General features: G+C 39.4%; 1 protein-coding gene across 11 annotated transcripts in view; it reads right to left on the bottom strand.

The window, feature by feature from the left end:
- GRIA4 (glutamate ionotropic receptor AMPA type subunit 4) overlaps positions 1-14,482 on the bottom strand; it is a 222,345-nt gene extending 207,863 nt beyond the window's left edge. For all 11 annotated transcript variants that reach the window (XR_010428247.1, XM_064645177.1, XM_064645178.1 and 8 more), the window contains exons 1-2: positions 13,946-14,482; positions 12,652-12,810 (exon numbers count right to left, since the gene is read on the bottom strand). Coding sequence is in view for 10 of the 11 variants with exons in the window: in XM_064645177.1 (XP_064501247.1) it covers positions 12,652-12,810; positions 13,946-14,033 (247 nt within the window). In the remaining variant the exon portion in view is untranslated. The remainder of the gene's footprint in view (positions 1-12,651; positions 12,811-13,945) is intronic.
- Positions 14,483-20,533: the final 6,051 nt, after the last annotated feature.

Genomic DNA, 20,533 nt, shown 5'->3' with positions numbered 1-20,533 from the left:
TGGCCACATCCAGGCTGCCCTCCGTGGAGGTCTACTGTGGGTTACAACTTGCTGTACAGAGAGCCAGAATTGTGGTACATCCTGGATTTTAGGAAGTCTGAACCATTATTTTCTCTCTTGAAGTCAAGCATCAAGATACCCACATTAATGGAAGTGACAAACACAGTTCTTTCAGTAGCCCATGCTACAGATGCAGGGAAATAGTCAGCTGTGTTCCTGTCTTCTGACAGGTTTTGAATGCTTCCATCTCTGTCTACTGAGAGAGGTGAGAAAAAGGGACAGGTTCCCAATAAAAGCTAGAGTTGTTCTGTATTGTCAACATGGAAAGTTACAGTCTGCATCACACACACACAAAAAAAAAGTCTAGGATTTTTAATCACTTTGCTATTTTTGTCTTGGTGATAAAAATACAGCACCAGCTTAATATGGTTACACATATCCTTAAGGAACTTACCATCACCACAGCACTAACAATAGGTACATGAATGTGAAAACTTGACATTGAACTTCATAATTTTAATTAAATGCAAAACACTTTTCTGGAGGGGTAGGAAAAGGCCCCATAGGATTTTATTTCAGTAGATAGAAACTGCTAACCTATTTCGCCAATAATCCAACAGTTTGCAGACAACACTTACACAGACAGGACCAGACAGGAAGATAGTGCATTATCTGAATGTACATCTTAAGAAACCAACAGGCTTAAAGCTATACTTCTGTGTTGCATTTGTGGTTGCACACACCTAACTCTCACTAGTACTTCTAAGATCTACACGATGTGCAGTCAAGAACAGAAAATGTCTTATGTAAGCATGCTCCCTCTGAACTGGAGAGATCACCCTTTAACGTCCTCCTGTCTTTTATAGGCACACGGAGGAAAAAAACCTTCTCCATGGTGCTGATTTCCCTCATTCACATTATCTTTCACGACTTCATTTGTGCAGTCAATTGCTCACAGACATGAATAGGAAGGTGGCAGTACAGCCCTGCCTTACCATATAAAATATAAGGGAACTGGAAGGTGAGGCCCTGGAGAGCAGTTTCTCAAGGTGATGCTGCTGGCAGGGGATATCCACACCTTTTCAAAGGGGTAACATTATGCTGATTTCATTTTAATCTCACAGAGACTAAATAAGTGCAAGGAACTGCAATAATTATTATTATCCTATTATTGTAATTGCTCAAAGGATTTTCTGGTAGTCTCCCATTTAGTATAGTATGTGAAAGGCTGACAAAGAAAATGTGATTAAGGTGTGAAGCATTGGTGCCTGCCAGCTGTTCTGAAGTGCACAAGATTCCCATCATAAACAGTAACTGAAAGAATGATGGGCTTTCTGGGGTTTTCATCAGGAAACAAAAATACAAGAGTCCTTCACCATCTGCCAGAGACCCAGAGAAGAACAGAGGAAAGCAATCCAACTCACCTGTATAAACTGTTTTTTGTGGTACAGCATCACCACTTCCTCTTTCCACTCATTCCCTCAAAATATTAAAGTATTGACCATGATGGAGTCTAAAGCAGACTGGGTCAAATAAGACAAGACATGGAAACAAGAACAGTTTTTCTGAGGTTGTATAAGGATTTCATTTCTTTTCTGTTTATAAGCAAGAAACAAATGTTTTATACCCTTTCTCTTTCCTTCCTTTCCCTACAGTAGTTAAGCTGACGGTTATTTGTAATCAATACATTACAGGAGCTAATAAGATATTGTGGCTTCTGGATGCCGAACCCAGAAGCCACAACAGCCTGTCCCTAGCCGTGGGGTAGCTATGGGACATCTGACTTAGCTTCTGGAAGGCTGGGATGTTCTCCAGTGGAGCGGAGCTTGGGAAGCATCCTGTCCACTGCTTCCACTGATGGCGCTTCTTGAACCCTGTTCCCATTTTGTCATGAAAAGCTAGAGTATGTCACAATAAAAAGCAGGGAGAGAAGAATGGCTGATGGAAGAGAATAGAATTTTCTCTGTGTCTCTTTGAACAGTATTTTTTGTCTAAAGTTCTTCCATATCTATAAACTCTTCCTGTGCTCCACTGGACATGTGGACTAGGTGTTAATTCCCCATCCATACTAAGTTGTCAGCTTGGCACAACCACATGCTCACCTTAAAGTTTCTCAGAATCACGTCAGCTCACTCCAGCTGTAATCCCTGGTTCACATGCACCAGCCACACCTTCCTACTCTGTTTTCAGAAGCAGAAAATTCCCCATGCAGCAAGCAGTGCTGCACTTCAGTCCTTTCTCCGCTCTCTGAAACCTCTTACCCAAACACTGAATAATGGTGTTTCTTAAATACACAACTCCTGTTGTGTCTTGAACCCCTTCTCCCTCTTAACTGAGGGTCAATGGAGGACAAAGAACAACTGCAGGTGCAAGGCCCCAAACTTGTTCATGTCCTAACTCCACCTAATCTGTCAGTTCTGGGTCTGCAAAGGTCCCTGAAGAACTAGGGCAGACCCACCTCCTACCTGGGCTCAAAATCATCTCACACAACGCCTGGCTGAACTTTGCCAATTATATGCCACAGACATGCATTTGCATTAACTGTGCCTGTTCTTCTTCTGAGTTATCTGAAAATACCTCATAATTTTCCAGCTGATTTTAACCATAACTGAATAATAAATCATTTAAGTAAACCATTTAATGGATGGAGTGATAGCAAACAAGATGCTGTAAGTACAGCTATTAGTATACCAATAATTAATTGCTGAGGTCTTCTGTTACTATTTCTCCCTGGTTTAGTGACTTCTGGTATAAGGAAAGAAAGGATTTGTCCTTTTTTCCTCTTTCCATATGCATTTGCTATTCAGAATAGCACAACAGATCATCAAAGACAGCTATGGGAGCAATTCTGCTATTCATTTATCCAGTCTTTTGCTTTCTGCAAATATTCTTTTGCATTAAATCTTATTCATCATCATGTTTGTGTTCAGGCTGCCATCTCCTCCAACACAAAAAGCAGATGAAACCAGGGATTTTCAAAGCTAAATTCATAACTCTTGGTAGCTTAAGCTAACAGCCCGAACTCTCCAGGTGAAAGCAGTAATAGATTCACATCCTCTGTGGCTCATAGAAAGTGAAATATATGGAACATGTATGACCACTAAGCTGTATTTTTAGGTAGAGTCTGTGAATACACATAATGGAGATTAGTATACATTTGTTAGAAAAAATGTACTTAATGGTCTTTGAACATATCTACCAACCTTATATTACTGTTGCTACAAGCCACAGTCCCTTCTGTGGGGTTAGATGTTCTTCCTCAGGAGAGGAACCCCCTACACCCCTCCATTTGTGTCCACCTGAAGTATTTTTCAAGGGAACTTGAGAAAGGCCCCAGTAAGTCCTTACATGTCTTGCCATGGCATAAGCCATGCTACTAAGGGTGTCCCACACCATCCTTCTGTGCAGGCAAGACACAATACCAACCAGCCAGAACAAATCAAGGGCTCTGGGAGCTGCACAACTGTGACAACTGTATGCAAATCATGTTGATTATGGTATCTCTCTAAATTAAAGACCAACAACAAACGCAGTAGGCATTTTTTTTCTGCTTGCCTACTCTGTATGACTCCTACATTCAGCATAAATAAAGACAGTGAGTGACATATCCAAATGATGTGTTGATGATATGACGATTTACCTGTAATTTTTTTCAGTCTTCAATTCAACACTGGATTTATTTGGAAAGAGAAATTATGAGTTGGATAAAGGAATTAATTGAGGCTGGCTGACTACCATCTTGATAGTCAGACTGGGTGATCAAAATGGTACCATCTAGCCTTACAACACAATAATCTGTGAACGTTATTACATGCTATCCATTCTCCCATTTATTTTTTTGACCTTTACTTTTTCTTCTTTGAAGCAAGGTGCTCATAGCCATCAGACAACATTTCATCCCCCAGACTGCTTTCATATCTTTCCTGTATCATCTGTAAGAACTTGGATCACTTCCATATGCCATTACTCCTGACCTTCCAGACACACACTTTCAGGGGGCATATATAATCCCGCAACAGATGCAGATGTAGGTCCTGCCAATACACCTCTCATGTTCTTTTCCTTGGACATTTGCTTGTGCCTCCAGACAGAAACTCCAATTCTTATCTATATAATAACACATCACAAATATACTGATTTTTAAAAAAAGAACATGAGAAAGAAAAAACTCTGACCAGCTCACAACAGGAGGGCACACAAACAGCTAGATACAAGACAGCATTAACAAGGTATGCAAACAGCCCCAAAAGCCAGCTTCTTACCTGGCTTGTGCTTTCTGTTTGGAAAAGTGAGAAAAACTCCTGAGTCAGCCAAGAGTCCGTGACTATTGATTTTTAAAGGAAATTATCTTCCCAGCTGCAGTGTTTCTGAAACGTCCACTCTTAAACACTCTTCTCAGTTTAAACAAATGGAAACGACCAAGGCTGGAGGCCTTTTTTAGCAAGCCTCTCCAGGACACAGAAAAACTGGAGAAAAATCACTAATATAAGATCCTACATTACTCTGCTGAGACCATGGTCCTGTAAAATATTGTTCCTTTTCCCCCCACATCAGTTTCAGTGAGGAAACATAGGGCTCAGTGTACTGATAGCCATATGCTTTTAAAAATTAAAAATTGCAGCTTTTTCTCCTGAATTTTACATGAATGTATCTGTGCTTGATAAAGTCTTTCTCACTTATACTTAATGTTTTCCAGACCTTAACACAGCACCATCCAGACCCATATTTCACATTAACTAGTAGCGTGAAATACTTCTACTGTGCATCAGGAATATTAAAGCAGAACGGGAAGCTTTTGGGGACAAATAATATGCTACATTTTGTACGGTCTTTGGTCTACAAGCATTTATTCTCTTTCCCCTGTCTCTGCCTTGAATATGTATTACACAAATCACTTTACCCACTGGGGAAACACATCTGACCCTGACATTGAAAAATGAAGCCACGTGATATCAGTGAAATCTCTAACAAAAAGAAATCACAAAATCATAGAACGGTTTGGGTTGGAAGGGGACCTTGAAGATCATCTAGTTCCAACAACAAAGCATAATGTATAGCTGCGAAAGAAATGAACAAAACCAGAATATTTTGTATAATAATTCCTAATTATTTTGTATAATACTTTCTAATACTAACATATGCATCACCTTGTGCAGCACAGTGTGAAAAAGTAAATTCCATATCCTGTAGAGCTGTGGCAAGTAAAGCCTAAAAGCCTCAATTCTTTTCAGCAATTAACTTTCCCTACCTGTGAACTTTCCTAAACCACCTTTTTGATGGATATTCACTAGGCATACCTGAACTGTATGAAAAGACAATGTGCAAATAAAAATGAAGTTCAAATTTTATGTGCTTAAGAGTGTACTATGGAAAGACACCATAAAAGCAACTGGAAGAGCATGCATACTGAAGTGGCACAGAAGCTACCTCACATTGGGTCTGAATGTGAGAAACAGAGAAGCTTTATGAGTAGTTAAATATTTATATATTTCAGTATGTCTTCAAAATGTGTTTAAAGCCTTTCCCCACAAATAATCTAATAAATAAGCCAGTGAAAAGTACTTTTTGTCTCTTTTGTGCTGTATTTATATTCACAATAAAAAACACCTGCAGTCATGCTTATGTTGCCCATGAATATAGTGAAAGGTACAGCACAAACCTGCATTTTTCAGGAGCAATTGTTACATACAAGTACACTGAAATAGCCTGTGGAACATGAGAAGACAGCAGCCCAAATGACATTCTCTGAAAACAGGCAATTATTGGACCAGGGGTCCAATTTCTAAAGATTTTGTTTTTTAAAAATAATAGGAGTTAAGCAATTTCATACTTTTAAAAATTTGACTTACGAGATGAAAGAATGAGAACATATTCACCCTGCAAAAAAGCTAATTCCTTCTACTCCCTCTTTATAACAGGTTCCAATCTGCAATCACTGCTCAGTTAGAGCCTGTATTTAAATCACAAGCAGCTCTGTCTGGGGAAATAACTGCGGGACAAAGGCCAGTATTGGTACTGGAATTCGTCAATATTAGCATAGCTGGCCAAAACCCAGCCAGTACAGTACTACAGTGTGATAGTAAGTGTCCTGGTATTCCCTCTTGAGTCCAACATAAAGCTTATCTATAACCAGTTTTGGAGTTTTGGAGGAACTGGTGAAGAGGAAGGGTAAGTGGCGCCTTTCCAATGCATTGCCAAGGCAATGGTGATGGGTATGTGCCACTCTGGTTCCATCTTCTTACCACAAGGAACCAAAAACCTAATAGCTGCAATTATTTGAACAAGTCAGGCAGACACTTCATCAGGATTATGGGAAAAAGAATTAGAAGATCAGGGAAGAAACACAGTGTTCACCGGGAAGTAGCACTACTGAGGGAAGAGAGTTGACTGATGTGTTATTGCCCAGAGGACAGATTTTCCAAAGTGTTCAGCAGTAAGCAGGTCTCACAGGAAAGGCAGGTGCTGCTGAGGACTCTGGAAAATGCTACAATGTCTCTGAGTGCCAAAATGTAGGATAGCCTTTCTATTCAAACGGGTTCCTGACAGCAGACATCACTAATACAGAATTTTTGAGAGTACTCAACCCGTATCTGCATTGATAAACAAGGGAATACACATCAACACTGTTAAAAGCCAGTAAGACCTTTAAAATAATAATAATAATAATAATAATAATAATAATAATAATAATAATAATAATAATAATAATAATAATAATAATAATAAATAAAGATATGTAGGAACCCAAACTAGACAGAGGAAGATAATAAAAATTCTTAGAAAATTATTAAAAGTAAAGCAACACCAAAATTTCCAAATAAGATACTTTTAGTAAATTTGTTTTCCAAAATTCAGAAAAATTCTTGACTTGCACAGGAATAAATTATCTAATTTGACTTTGTGTCCCATCACATAATTTTGGTATGCCCACTTCAGTTGCAGAAGCAGACCGTGCTGTATTAGTCCAAAATCTTTGCCTCAAGCTAACTACTCAGAGGAACGTAAATCCAGAGCAGAGGCCAATTTTTCCTATAAATTACACTGGTGCAATCATATGGACTTCTTAACTTTTGCATTATCACAAATTTCATACCCTTTAAATCAATCATATACTAAGGAATAAGAACTTTCGGAAATGATTCTTTGGTCCAACATGTTTAAATCCAAAGAACTTCACCTGCTCACAATCTGAATTTGAACAATTCACAGTAGGATCTAAAACCATTAAAAAAAATCAAAGCAGATGTCTTCTCTCACGAACAAGCAAATCTCAAAACAATCAAGACCTAAAAATGACATGCATGAGTTATTTTGACTAGCATACAAACTTAGATTACAATTATAAAGCTGAAGTTAATCAATTTAATTTACTTGTTAAAGTGCTTTGTCCTATACAAGGAGTACTGCACTGCATTGGAGGAATGAAGGAACACAATCTTTGTTGTTAGTCCTCTGAAACGAAGACTAAATTATTTCTATAGGCTAAATAAAGCTTTTGAGTACACTTTTAGAGAGTCCAGTAACATGCTAGGACAAAAGTCTTGTTTCATGGCAGGAAAATAGATGTTCAGAATATTCAGTGTAGAAATCTGACTATATTTCAGCAAAGGTCCATCATTTCTTTTCCCAACAATAACCTTGAAAATTAGACCCAGACTCTGATGTATTGGAGCTATTGATAGTTGATCTACTCTCTGTTGTATGGCTATTTACAAGTATCACATTTAGAGCAATGAAACTCTTTGAATATGGATCTTATATCTTAAGAATATACAGAATCCTTATGGCAGATGACACCAAAATACACATACGTTATTTGATTCCATCAGCAAATGCTAATAACAAAAATTTTAAGAGAAACTGTTTTCAATTATTGCTTGAGGTAAACTCCATGTATTTAAGCAAAACACTCAGTTCAAACAGAGTTTTGTAATCGATCCTATTTTAGGAGGGTACAATTTAAAGCAGTTCCATTTTTCTAGCCAACTTGCACACTATTTGCTTTTGCAGTTCAAACCTGACTGTATGGTGTGCCTTTATGGTAACCCTCAATATGCTCCAAACTGCATCCTTGGGAATACCGCTCAGCTCTTGATAGCAAAATACCATTCAGCTGTACGAAACCTCACTTTCTAAATAAAGAACACCATGGTTTTAAATGACACTGATTATTCAACTAAGGTTACGCTTCTATTGCTAAACTGAGTTGTAATTATAAAGCAGAATTAATAACCAAATTTAATGAAAATCCCATTATGATGCAGCTTAGTAAATCAAAGCTGAAACTGCTGTAAGTAAAATGACAGATAGTCACAATATAAGGGCAATATTACATTTGAGTCTATTTCCTCAGCTTTCTGGAGGTCTCAGCAGAAAGTTAACTCCAAGATAACATTGCCTTTCCTCTCACTAGCAAGCACAAGTCCAGAGACAGACCCACAGAGAGGTGAGGCTGACGAGGGAGGCTCCTGTCTGTCCTCAGGGCTGCCTCTAACCTCAGTGGATCTCCCCCAGACACTGCATTCCCACCGGTGAGGAAGAATTAGGCCCTCTGATTTCAGGTCATCAACCCCACAAAAATCCAGAGGGCATAAGAGTTAAAGAGACTAATTCCTGGAAAAAGAGGAAAGTTATTCCAAGATACAAAATTTTTAGTTCCAGTGGGCTTTTCTTCTGATCCATGTAGCACATAATAAACAAAGTTATATTTTGAGGGGTTTGTATCTACCGAGATTAAAAGCTACTAAGAATGGAACTGTGCAAAAGAGGAAAGGAATGTCTGATTTACCCTAAATTACGCTTATTAGGTATATATTCAACTCAGAACACACATGAATTCAAACAGACTCAAAGAGAAAGGCTTTATTTTTAGTATGAAATAATAATAAAAGACTTGAATTGATCTCTTTTTTCCCCATTTAAACCAATTCTGTACAAGAACTGCAAACTGGTTATATATTAAGGATTTTTGAAACTTCAACAGAAGAATTCTCGACTACAAGACAGGAGCTAGAAGGCAATTGGTTCTTTGTAAAATTATAGCATTACCTCTCATAAGTATTCAAGCACATTAACTGTGTTGCTGAGGTATACTAACGTACTATATAGAAGGTGTATGGAGGGGAGAAAATTATTTTGCATTCAGCGAAAGAATAAATATATATAATCCTCTCCAAAATCAATGCATTGCTCCAACATGTGAAATCAAGCTGAAGGTAGGTAGATTTCTAATCACAAGCAGAATTTCCTGCTTATAAAGTGCAAACCAATGTATGCCAATAGACAAATGTTTCAGCTCTGGTGTATTGTGTTCTGATGGGTAAGAATCTTGTACTATTCATGTTTTGCAATAATTTTAGCTTTGTCAGTAAGAGGGATTCTCTGAATAATGTATGTAGTGCAAAAGAAATGAACAGAGTTTAAATAAAACACACAAATCCAAAGGGGAAAGAAAGATGACTATCTCCAAACCGATATAGATCAGATCAATTTTGCTAATTTACAACAGATTTTATCTGCTAAAGCAAGCCATTTCATATGCATTCATGATTTAGAATAAAAACACTAATGTTCTGGGCCTGTTTGAAGAAAAGAAAAATGTGTAAAATAACCATTAGAAACTAGCTTTTACAGTGAATATACAAAATTATTCCAGTTCCAAAAGCACTCCTGAGTGAGCCTTTGGACATATATTTTTTTATCTAGTGAATAGAAAAGAAAAATTAAAGTTTTTAGGATGTTGCAGTGAGTTATCTGCTGCTAATATGCCATTCATAATCCTTTGGAATAATCTGTCTACTGTCCCTAACACATGCAAGGGGCCAGGCCCTCAATCTTTAGAAATAATCGCTGAAGAAAATGGAAACAGAAGCAGAGGGAACTGGTCATGTCTCAGAGCTTTATGCTTGAACTCACATGAATATTCATCTCATACCAGCAGCTCTAAGGCTTTTGTACTGTATATTTAGGGACATGTGCTCTGAGTAATTTTTACACAAACAGCAAGATCCAAAGCCACTGTTTCACAGAGGTTCAGCAAAGAGTTATCATTTCACATTGCCATGAAATCACTTAATTCAGAGCTGATGGTGGGGGTTCTTTAATTAGGTTAGAAAATCTCACACATCTGCGCTTTAGAAGCCTCTGTCAAGCCAGCAAATTCAATCACATTGAAGCCAGTGTCCTCCAGCTATCAGACAATTGATTTTTGCAGTATTCTGCCCATATTTAGTTTAAGGAACATGAGATATGTTCATTCAGTTGTCAGTCAGTTTGCCTGCATTTCATTAGGGGATTTGTTTAAAAAGTATTCTTCAGCATTTAAAATGTTTTTAAAAAGAAGTAGTAGTCAGATTATTGGCACAAGGCTGCTAAACATGAAATAAATACAAATTCGGACTAATGCAAAAATACGAGTGGTTTAAGTGGCAAGTACAAACATAAATAAGGCCTGTAGGATTACGTCTATTTAATACAGACATTTACATAATTATATGAGCATACACAAACATATAAATTTACTTTTCGCTTTCTTCCCTGCCTCCCCCCATATTGTAAGGACTTGTCATTTCTAAAGTTAAAAAGAAAAAAGGATCAGGTTATGAATCACTATTGCTACAAATGACAGCAAACATAACAGAACAGGTTTTCCTCAGTTCAAACAATGTAAGGTAAACACAACCTAAGGTGGTTGGAATGAGAGAATAATCAGGTGCAAATAGTCTAATTAAGCAAAGTTTTGGGCAAACTCTTTTTGAATCTATGGTGTTAGTCTTACATAGAGAAGTGGTCCAATTTTAGAAAATTTAAAATTTATGCAAATTAGAATTAATTCATTAACATTCAAATAGACGTACCGAGGAATATCCGTAATCCAAAAAGTAACAATAGCCTCGGAAGTTATTTGTCAGAACTAGATTTGTAGGCAGAATCTAAAATAATTGACTTCACCTAAAATTACTGATTTTGGTATACAAAATTTTAGTCCCCTCCTCTTTTGCTAAAAATGAAAGTTTAAAAAAGCTAGTGTCATTTATTTTCATGGAATATATTATCAGTGCCTACAAAAGTTGACACCTATTGTAAAATATTCTCAATGAACTGCACCTGCATAGATCTGATACCTTCCAGTTTCAAAGCACCTTTTGAAATGTTTTCACCTTATAAAATTTGATACTGATTTTCACACTAAACACAACTAATACACTGGTTAATATGGAATTCACACTTTATGGGACACCAGTCTTTCCTGAATAAAACGAATGGAGCCATTTTTGCAGCTCATAAGCTTTTCCTCTTAAATAAGGTGGCAAGGTCATCTGAAACTTGGAGTACCGAAAACTTATATAAATAAATTTAGCAGTCATGAAATAAATTATACATGAGAACTGCACAGTACCTTGTGTGTTTACATATTAAGAAGTGCCACAGAGATGGCAGTGAGAAAGTGAAGAGGAACACAGCACGTATTTTAAAGGCATGATGAACACTAAGACATTCTCCAGTATGTTTCTATTTTAAACTTGCTCAGCAATGTTGCTTAGGGCATCTACTTCCAGAGGCAATTCACTCTTGAATGAAGAGGAGGGATTCGAAAACTTAACAGCCACAGAGAAAAACCTATAGAGTCCTGAAATATGAACATCAAAGTAGTAACGCTACCACAGCCTTCAGCTTTGCCACACTTTATACCACTGTCTTACATAATAGCATGAATTCCTTTTAAGAACCCAGACATACATGATGATACTTTGCCACTCTCAGAGATTAAACAGTATCCAGCATGTGTTTTAACCACTGATAAAGACCCTGAGGTGATTGAAATGTATGAAGTTCACCTAATTATACTTCGCTTTTTTTAAAAAAATAAATTAATTAAATGTTACCTCATTTGGTAAGGGCATTTCTTATTCTGTTTTCCTCTCATTGTGTATGTGCATCTGTGTGTATGCGGGTGTGTGTGTGTATTTATAAAATATATAGTAGGAAGAGAATTTGTTCCAGTTGAGGTGGTCTGTGAAATCAAGTAGATCAGATACTAACTTGATTTGGCACCAATGTATGGATGCATAGAGACATATCCACAGGATGTATGCATTACGAAATGATAAGAGACATTTACAACCTAGAATATAAGAGCAGGGCTGCCTCAAGTGACATCACCAGATCAACTGCAGCGTCAAGCAACTCAGATATATTATCCTGCACACCACTGCTTCCCTATCTCCTTTCCAGCCATTAGAAAACCATTTGTAAGTACAAATATTATCATATATTTTCAAATACACGCAAGGCACACCATGCACAAAAGCAAACAACAGTAACTGAGGGGGTTTATGGACTGATTGTGACATTCACAATTTTTCTTTACAACAACAAAAATCATCTCCATAGAAACCCGGAAGCAAGAAACTACAGTAATAACACTAAAGTAAATGTCACATCAGGTTAGTCAGCAGAAGGCAGGAGAGGGGATTTTGTTCCAGTTAGGAACTAACAAGGACTGCTGCCCCTTTTGCTCTCCTGCAAAGGGTATCTGTACTGAAGACAGACCTACTGATGTATTTAAAAGGCAAGATAAGAATGTGGTTTCCTGTTCTTTCCACTGCAATTTACCCATAAGGTGGTTGGATCAGTGGCATGTTTACTTACAGGCATTTGTCACAGCGAAGCTGTTAGCTGTTTCAATGTTGTCTACATGAGGAACCAAATTAAAAGGTGCTTCAGATGCATTGGGGCTGGTGTTATGAAGAAAGATTGCTAATCGAAAAGCAGTATATTCCTGATCTGTGTTCCTGATGAAGAGACCACCTACAAAAAACACAAAAAAAAGCAAAAAGCAAAAGAAGCAGGGTAAATCATTTGCAAGCTACTTACTATCTTTGTTTGCAAAGCAACTGTCTCTCCCAAAGCCGCACAGTAAGGCAAGTCCTAAGACTTTAATGGATAAGGAACTAATCGTATTCATTATCACAACCACTGCCTTTAAATCACTGTCGTCAATCGATTTTAACCTCCCTGATGCTTTCATGCTTCTTTTCTGACTTCTCAATTTCCACCCTTTCATACATAAATACCCAGATTTGTCATGATTACAATGACCTTTTAAAGTGCTTAGCCTCCATCTCCCTGATACCGAACACACTGCTAAATCAGCTACTCAACAATCTCTCACATTAAGTGGCAGGCTGATTAAGGGGAACGATGCTTTCTGGATTAAAAACAAGAAAATACCAACTCAGTGTAGGATAATCTGCATTGAAGAGGAATATAATGAACTTTGCTCCTCTGCAGCCATGTGCAGGCAGGAAGCAGCTCAGCCCTATTAGCAGCATCTTCACAAGTCCACGAGAAATGATGCAGTGATGGAGCTGAGCTGGAAAGAATTCAGATAGCTGCGTCCCATCTGAAACACGTCCGAAAGGAAGGAAGCCGGAGGCGATGGGAAAGGGGTGAGGATGGGGCACAGGACTACAGAGAGACACCTACAAAAGACACCTACAAAATCCTAAACTTTACAACTACAGAAGGGAACGAAGGACAGCGTTGCCTTTTATCCCCCATCCGTGCCGGCTACCGCAACCTCTCGTGCACAGGACTCGCCATCCCTCCGGGAGTCAGGCAAAAGCGGGAGGGGGCTGAAGCATCCAAGGGGCATCAAGCCCCGAGCCCCTTTCTGCCCTGCTGATATCGCACACCCGGAGCTGGAATGAGTTCTGCAAAAGACAAGCATCCTCCCGCACGCACGCGAACGCACACATGTATTTACACACACAGGCACTCGGAGGCACATATACACAAATACACGCGGATGGTTCGTGAAGGCACGGAAATCGGATGGTGCTGGAGGAGAAATCTGCAAACTGCCTTTAGAGCCGCCTTTCCAACTCACTTCGCAAAAGACTGAACCCCTGAACACACGCATGCAGCCCAATGCAGCGCTTACCTATTTGCACGCTGCTAGGAAAAGCTCCCATTGCTAGTCCCCAAAAGCCAGAAAACAACAAGACAAGCTGTCTGCAAATTATCCTCATCTTCTCTTCTGCCTCTCTGTCTCGCCTTCTCCCGCTCGCTCGCTGGATGCTGCTCAAAGAGGCATCGAGGGCGAGAAGGCTACACACAAAATCAGGAACAAAAAAAAAAATTAATAAAAAATAAAAAAAAAAAAAGGAAGGGGGAGAAAAAGAGAGGTTCTCCCCCTTTTTCTTTTCTTTTTTTTTTTTTTTTTTGGTGTGGTTTTGCTTTAGTATTTGTTTGCTATCCTCTCCCGCTCGCGCTCTGCCTCTCTCCCGGCGGCCGCTGCCGCTTCAGCAAGCCACCCCGCCGCGGCGGATTTTTCCCGCAGTCTCCATCGCCGGGGAGCGGTTTCTGTCCGGCTGCGAATGTTGCACATGCAGAAGATGGTGGTGAGTTTGGCGGCGGGGGGGCAGGAGCGCCTGCTGGAGGCGCGGCGCGGCGCGGCCGGACATGCGCCGTGCGCCCCCCCCCGCCGCCCGCACTGCCGCCGCGCGCGCCCCGCTCCGCCTCGCCCCGCGCGGCCCCCGCCGCCGCCAGAGCCGCGGGGGTGGTTGTGTGGCTTCACTTTTGTGTGTGTGGGGGGGTGTTTTTCGGTTCTGGTTTGGTTTGTTTTTTTTTTTTTTCCGCCCCCCCCTTTTTTCCTCGCTCGCTCCTCCGCGGGCGCGCAGCGGCGCGGAAGTTCGTGCGGCGGGCGCGGGGCCAGGCAAGGTCAGTGCCCCGGGCTCGGGCGCTGCAGCCCATCCCTGCGAGCCCGGGGCTGGTGCCATTAAGTATCAATTATTATTAATGAAGGTGGCTGGGCGGGTCTGCATGTGCTGAGCGGCTGCGGAGCGGCGGGACGCGGCTGGGCAGGCCTGGCCCCCCCATCCCCGGGGGGCGCTCGGCTCCGCGCGGGAGCAGCGGGACCCCCTCCGCGCCGCCGGGCTTTGCGGCGGAGGATGGAGCGCGGGGACGGGAGCAGGGAAGCGCTCAGCGCTTGTGGGCACTCATGCCAAAGGGAAGAAGAGCAAATGAAAGGAAAACTTCGCTGCTCCTATGCCGCCGCCTTTTCTCTCGCTCCTTCTCTCCTTTTTTTTTTTTTTTTTTTCCCTCCTCTTTTTTTTAAAATATTTTTAGCTGGGGAAAAAAATAATGGAGCCTTTTTTGTGTCTAGACCCTTTTTCTTTTGGTGCCTTTAAATTTTTCTTTTCAAGCCTTAGAAGTTTCCCAGAGGAGCTGCCAGAAGTCTGGGACTGTTGCAGTTAATAATTAAAAGATATATATAATAAATGATAGGTAATGAAATCACCTAACAATAGCTGTATGTCAGAGAAGGGAGCTTCTAGTTTCATATGTGGCTTTGCAGAGAGATTTCTGTCAGTCACAGGGAATGACTGGAGTTCCAATAGCATAATTTTAAAATGTTAATTGGTAATGTGAAAGAATACTGATTTTTAACTTGAACCTTGTGGCTCTGTTTTGAAACACACATTTGCTCTAAGATCAGACTTTTGCCTCCTTTCACTGAGGCTTACTTTCTTAGTTTATCACTATACCCTGTATCCTCAAGCTCTCCTGCTTTTATGGTGAAAGACAACCCCTTTAATTGCTGCGGAGGGTGACTGATTTGTGAAGAATGATTGTGAGCTCCTTAGCATCTACCACATACTCAGAAAAGTAAGCAAAGAGCATTGAAAGCAGACAGACAGATAGACTGTCTTATCAGTATGGACACGTGTAACTGTGTGCATGACTGTGTGTATGCGTGTGTTTGGCAGAGTGTGGAGTTCCTGTAAATAAATTACATTCTGAGAGATTTCTTTGACGATCAATGGCAAACAGACTTCATCTGCATTTTAGAATGCTTATTCCTTTATGTTTCAGTAAATCATCTACTTCTGTTTACTTTCCCTCCATGTATTCCATTCTTTCCTCTGAATCCGCAAGCTTGTGCTTCACATTATTTACCCATAGCATTTTGTGACCTCTGCTTTTGCTCTTGCTTGATTTTCTTTTTTTCTTGCTTGCTTTTCCTCCTTTGTCTCCCTAAATTCTCCCCAAAATTTGGTTCCTTTTTTCCTCCATCCTTCAGCATTTAACTTTCTGACTGCGTAAATCCAAGTAATAAGTAATGAAAACTGGATAACAATTCTGTGGTTGGCTGGTTCTTCGCCACTAGGAGCAAGCGTACTTGGGAACAGGTAGAACATTTAGTTAATTTGATGGCACATATTCATGTGAATTCATGCCAATTATGTATTAAATATTAGGATTTTAGACATATGTCTATTATGGTGGAACAGCAAGTTTCTACCTACAACCTGAGCTAAGAAATATGCTTTTGTCTTTTTCAAATACAATGGTAGCATGTTAATTTAAATTTAATTTGAGAGTCATACAGTGGTCTTAACTGAGCTGACCAAGAGTCTCACCCAGCGGTTCCTACACTGAATCTGTAATTTCTGTTGGAGTTGGAACATATATTTTAGTGAAATATCCAATCTTGATTTAAAGACTTCAAGAGACAGGAAATCCATCACTTCCTTGGGTAAGTTGTTCTAGTTGATATCTACTCTCATTTGTTAAAACCTGCATTTGTCTAGCTTTGCTTTCTAATGTTGACTGTCGGAGGTGAACCCAGTATTCCTGTAATGGTATCACTCAGTTTTATTCCTGGAAATTATCCTGTTCTCCACTTGACGCTTGCTCAGACAGCTCAGGATCATTTTTGCAGCTGTGGAAAGCAGAGGAAAGAAAGGGGACGAGGCCATACTATAGCAATTTTGTTTAAAAGACACAACCAAAAAAAAAAAAAAAAAAGAATTGTAGCATCAAAGGGGAAAAATCGTATTTCAGTAAGTTTTGAGAAGTGAATGGCAAATGATCAAGTAATTGATCACAACGTTTATCTTACAGAAAAGCCAAAACAAAAGAGGTAACAGGGATGTAATCAAGATTAAGACTGGAGGGGAAGAAAGGTGAGGTAAGATTTTAGACTCAATGCTGCTCTGGTGGGTTAACATTGTCTGGGTGCCAAGTGCCCACCAAGCTACTTTCATTCCCAAAAACACAAGGAGAAAAGTAAGGTCAAAAAGCTCATGGGTCATGATAAAGACAGGGAGATCACTCAGCAGTTACTATCACACACAAAACAGACTCAAATTAGGGAAAATTAATTTATTGCCAATTAGGAATTGAGTAGGAGGGTGAGAAACAAGGACAAAACCATAATCCCCCACACATACCTCTCACCAGGCTCAACGTCACTCCTTATTTCACGACTTTTCTCCCTCCTCCTCCTGAACAGTGCAGAGGGATGACGAATAGGGTTTCTGGTCAATCCATAATGCTTTACTCCTGCTTTCTCCTCATGCTTTTTCCCTCTCCGGTGTGGGTCACTCCCACTGGGGACAGTTCTTCAGGAAAAGACTGCTCCAGTGTAGGCTCTCCATGGTATGCAGTTCCTGGGAGAAAACCTTGTCCAGCATGGGCTCTCCATGGGCTGCAGATTCCTTCAGGCATCTCTACCTTCTGCAGCATGGGGTCATCCAGCAGTTTTGATATCTGCTCCATCTGGGTCTTTACCACAGGATGAAGGGGAATCTCTGCTCCAGCACCCAAAACACCTCCTCCCCCTCCTTCTTCACTATCTTTGGTGTCCACAGGGACACCTTTCTCATGTAGCTACTGTGCAGTGGTTTTTGCCCCTTTTTTAAGTATGTTGTCCCAGAGGTGCATCCTATGCAAAGAAAGTAGTTTTTTTAGTTTGTTTTAAACATTATTTTATATTGACCATTCCTTGGCACTTCTCTAAGGAAAAAAAAAAAGACCTAAAAATATTTTACCTTGCTATATTAGCCATAGTTTTATATACGTCACCCTTCAGTCACCTCTTTCTTTTTCCTGTATCCTATAATCTATGCTATATATCAATCCTCCTTGCCACTATTCTTTCTGCTGCTTCTTATGGCTTTGTGAAAAATAGGACACATGGAATAGGACACATTTTTTCAGGTGTAAAACTGGTTTCTGTTTCACTTAATTTCTTTTCCTAATCATTCCTAAAATGTCATTTCCCTCTGAGCATGCAGACAATGTTTTCAGGAAACTATTCATAAGGACTTCCATATCTCTTTACTGAGTTCTAATAGCTAATTTAGAGCCTATCATTCTGTATGTGTAGTTAAGGTTATTTTTCCCATGTGCACTGCTTTGTATTTTTTTGATATGGAATTTCATCTGCCATTTCATTGCTCAATCAATTAGTATTGCAATACTTCCAGGCAGCTTCAGTCCCCGAGAACTTGATACAAGAACAAAATTGGAATCTATGCCCATTACATTTGATCTCATATTTGTTCCATTTTTAATGGTGTAATAGGTTTCGTCTGCCCATATTTATATACTGGGCTGCATCGTGGGATGTACGTGAGAAAGCACAAAAGTTTGAAACAATGTTTCTCTCCTAAGTACAGCTTATTGCAGTAGTAAATGCCAGACAATTCTGAAGGATAGGGCAATTTCCTCATCAATTAGAGGTGTGTGTGTGGGGAAAATGCACAAATTTAAATTCATTCCACCTAAGCCCATCTGGTATTGTTTATAGAGGGGAAAAGGATCAACTTTTGCTAATGCCAGCTTCTACCCATTGCTTACAATAATTCCTGAATTCAAAATGAATTCTTGCTAGTCTTTTAGGTACTGTACAAGTTAGACCAATTGTCAGTAATTTACATGAAATAGTGTTTAAAATAAGGGTATTTCATTCTCATTTTTTATACTTATTCATACTTATTTTTATACTTATTCATAAAGTACCCAAGAAAGGTTTCCCCTGCATATATTTGAGGAGCCTGGCTAGTAATGACCCATACTGAAAAATCTGGTACTTCTCTGAAAGGGAGGGTACAGGTTAAGAAATGTCATTCACCAACATGTTCCTCTACCATGGACTGGATGCATGCACATGCCCCTTCTGAATCATGCAGTGCTTAAAAATTGCCTTTTTTTATCTGAGAGTAGGACGTTGGTTCTAAATCTTCTGTGTAAACAATAGCCATAGTAACAATGACACCCCGCCTGCAGTTGAACACTTTGTAGTGAAACTGAATTCAGTGTGGAAGGAGATGGGAAGAAACCAGAAGAAAATCAGGAGACAGAAACTCAACTTAGAGAATTACAGATATTTGAAATGTTAATTCTTATGAATAAAAATTGCTTTTCCCTAAATAAAGAAAAAGACTTTCTCAGTTATATTTAAAAAAAAAAAAAAGGAAAAGAAAAAAACAAAACCAAACCCAAACCCCAAACCCATCATATGAAAACAACATACTATTTCCAGGAAAAAAATTTTTTCCCCCTAAACTGTTGTGTATTTTGGTGTTTTTTTTCACCAACAGTTGACAGAAAATATTTTTCATTTTATTACCACTTCTCATTAAAATGTTTTGCCATAACCTCTGTGACATAATCTACACAGCAGAGTGAGGAAATTGTCAGAACAGTATAAAGAATGGCCTCTGTTCACTACCCAGAGCATTTTACTGTATTGACCTAATTGTCATTTCCTGTAAAAAACACCCCAGAGTTCACCTTTGTTTGAAGGTGATAGTTTTTAGCTCATTTCTCTTGTTCACCTCCCAAGTGCTGTCATCCATGTGAAAGGGTGAGCTGGTTTCTGTGTGGCTTGTGCCACCACTGTCAGAGAATCACCACATTAGCTCCAGCTGCAGAAGCCTCAGTATTGATGATGCTAGGTGAGCAAAAAAGATGCTTCCAGATCCAGGGTGAGAAAGAGAATGGACAAATTGCTTAAAAAAAGCCTCTGCCCTGTCTTTTTAGCTCATGAAGTGAAGCTAATTTGATAAAAAATATTTCAAGCATGATAATCAGGAAACCTTCAATGGTGTTTCTGCAAAATCATACTTAAATAATGTACAGTGTGATACACTAAATTGCTAGTAAAAATTAGTTTTAGTGAGGTTCATTGCCAATAAAAATAATACTTTTCACCTACCACCTGTGATATTGTCTTAGCCTTCCCAGTTCCAACAGAGCTGTATCTGCATAAGAAATAAGTATACTACCATCATACCATATATACTTTTATACCAAAGCATTAGTTACTTACATGAAGCTATTTCTCAGCTTCTGAAAAAAAAATCATGTAATGTAATGATTTTCTTAAAACACACACACACATACACACAATTTTCTGCTTAATTTTCACATCAAATAGAGCTCATACAATATTGCCTGGATTAGGAGATGCATTTTCAGCCCACAGGTTTGGCCTTTCTGTATTCACACTTGTGTTATTCTCTCTATGGTAGGGTTAAAGTTTATCTCAAATAAATCTGTCTGTTTGGCTCAGCTCTAGCTGGCTTCCAGCCCCCGTCCCCCACACCACAGAAGCTGCAGACTAGATAATTGCTGTCATTCAGCTATAGCCATGTGCTGTGTTTGCAGAACTAGAATCTGTTTTCCTGGAAAATCAGAACAGTCTTTAATGCCCTAAATGCTGTAAGCATACCTGGTA

The sequence above is a fragment of the Pseudopipra pipra genome, chromosome 2, assembly GCF_036250125.1.
Source record: "Pseudopipra pipra isolate bDixPip1 chromosome 2, bDixPip1.hap1, whole genome shotgun sequence".
Classification (NCBI taxonomy): domain Eukaryota; kingdom Metazoa; phylum Chordata; class Aves; order Passeriformes; family Pipridae; genus Pseudopipra; species Pseudopipra pipra.
This window is presented reverse-complemented; position numbering and strand designations above follow the sequence as displayed.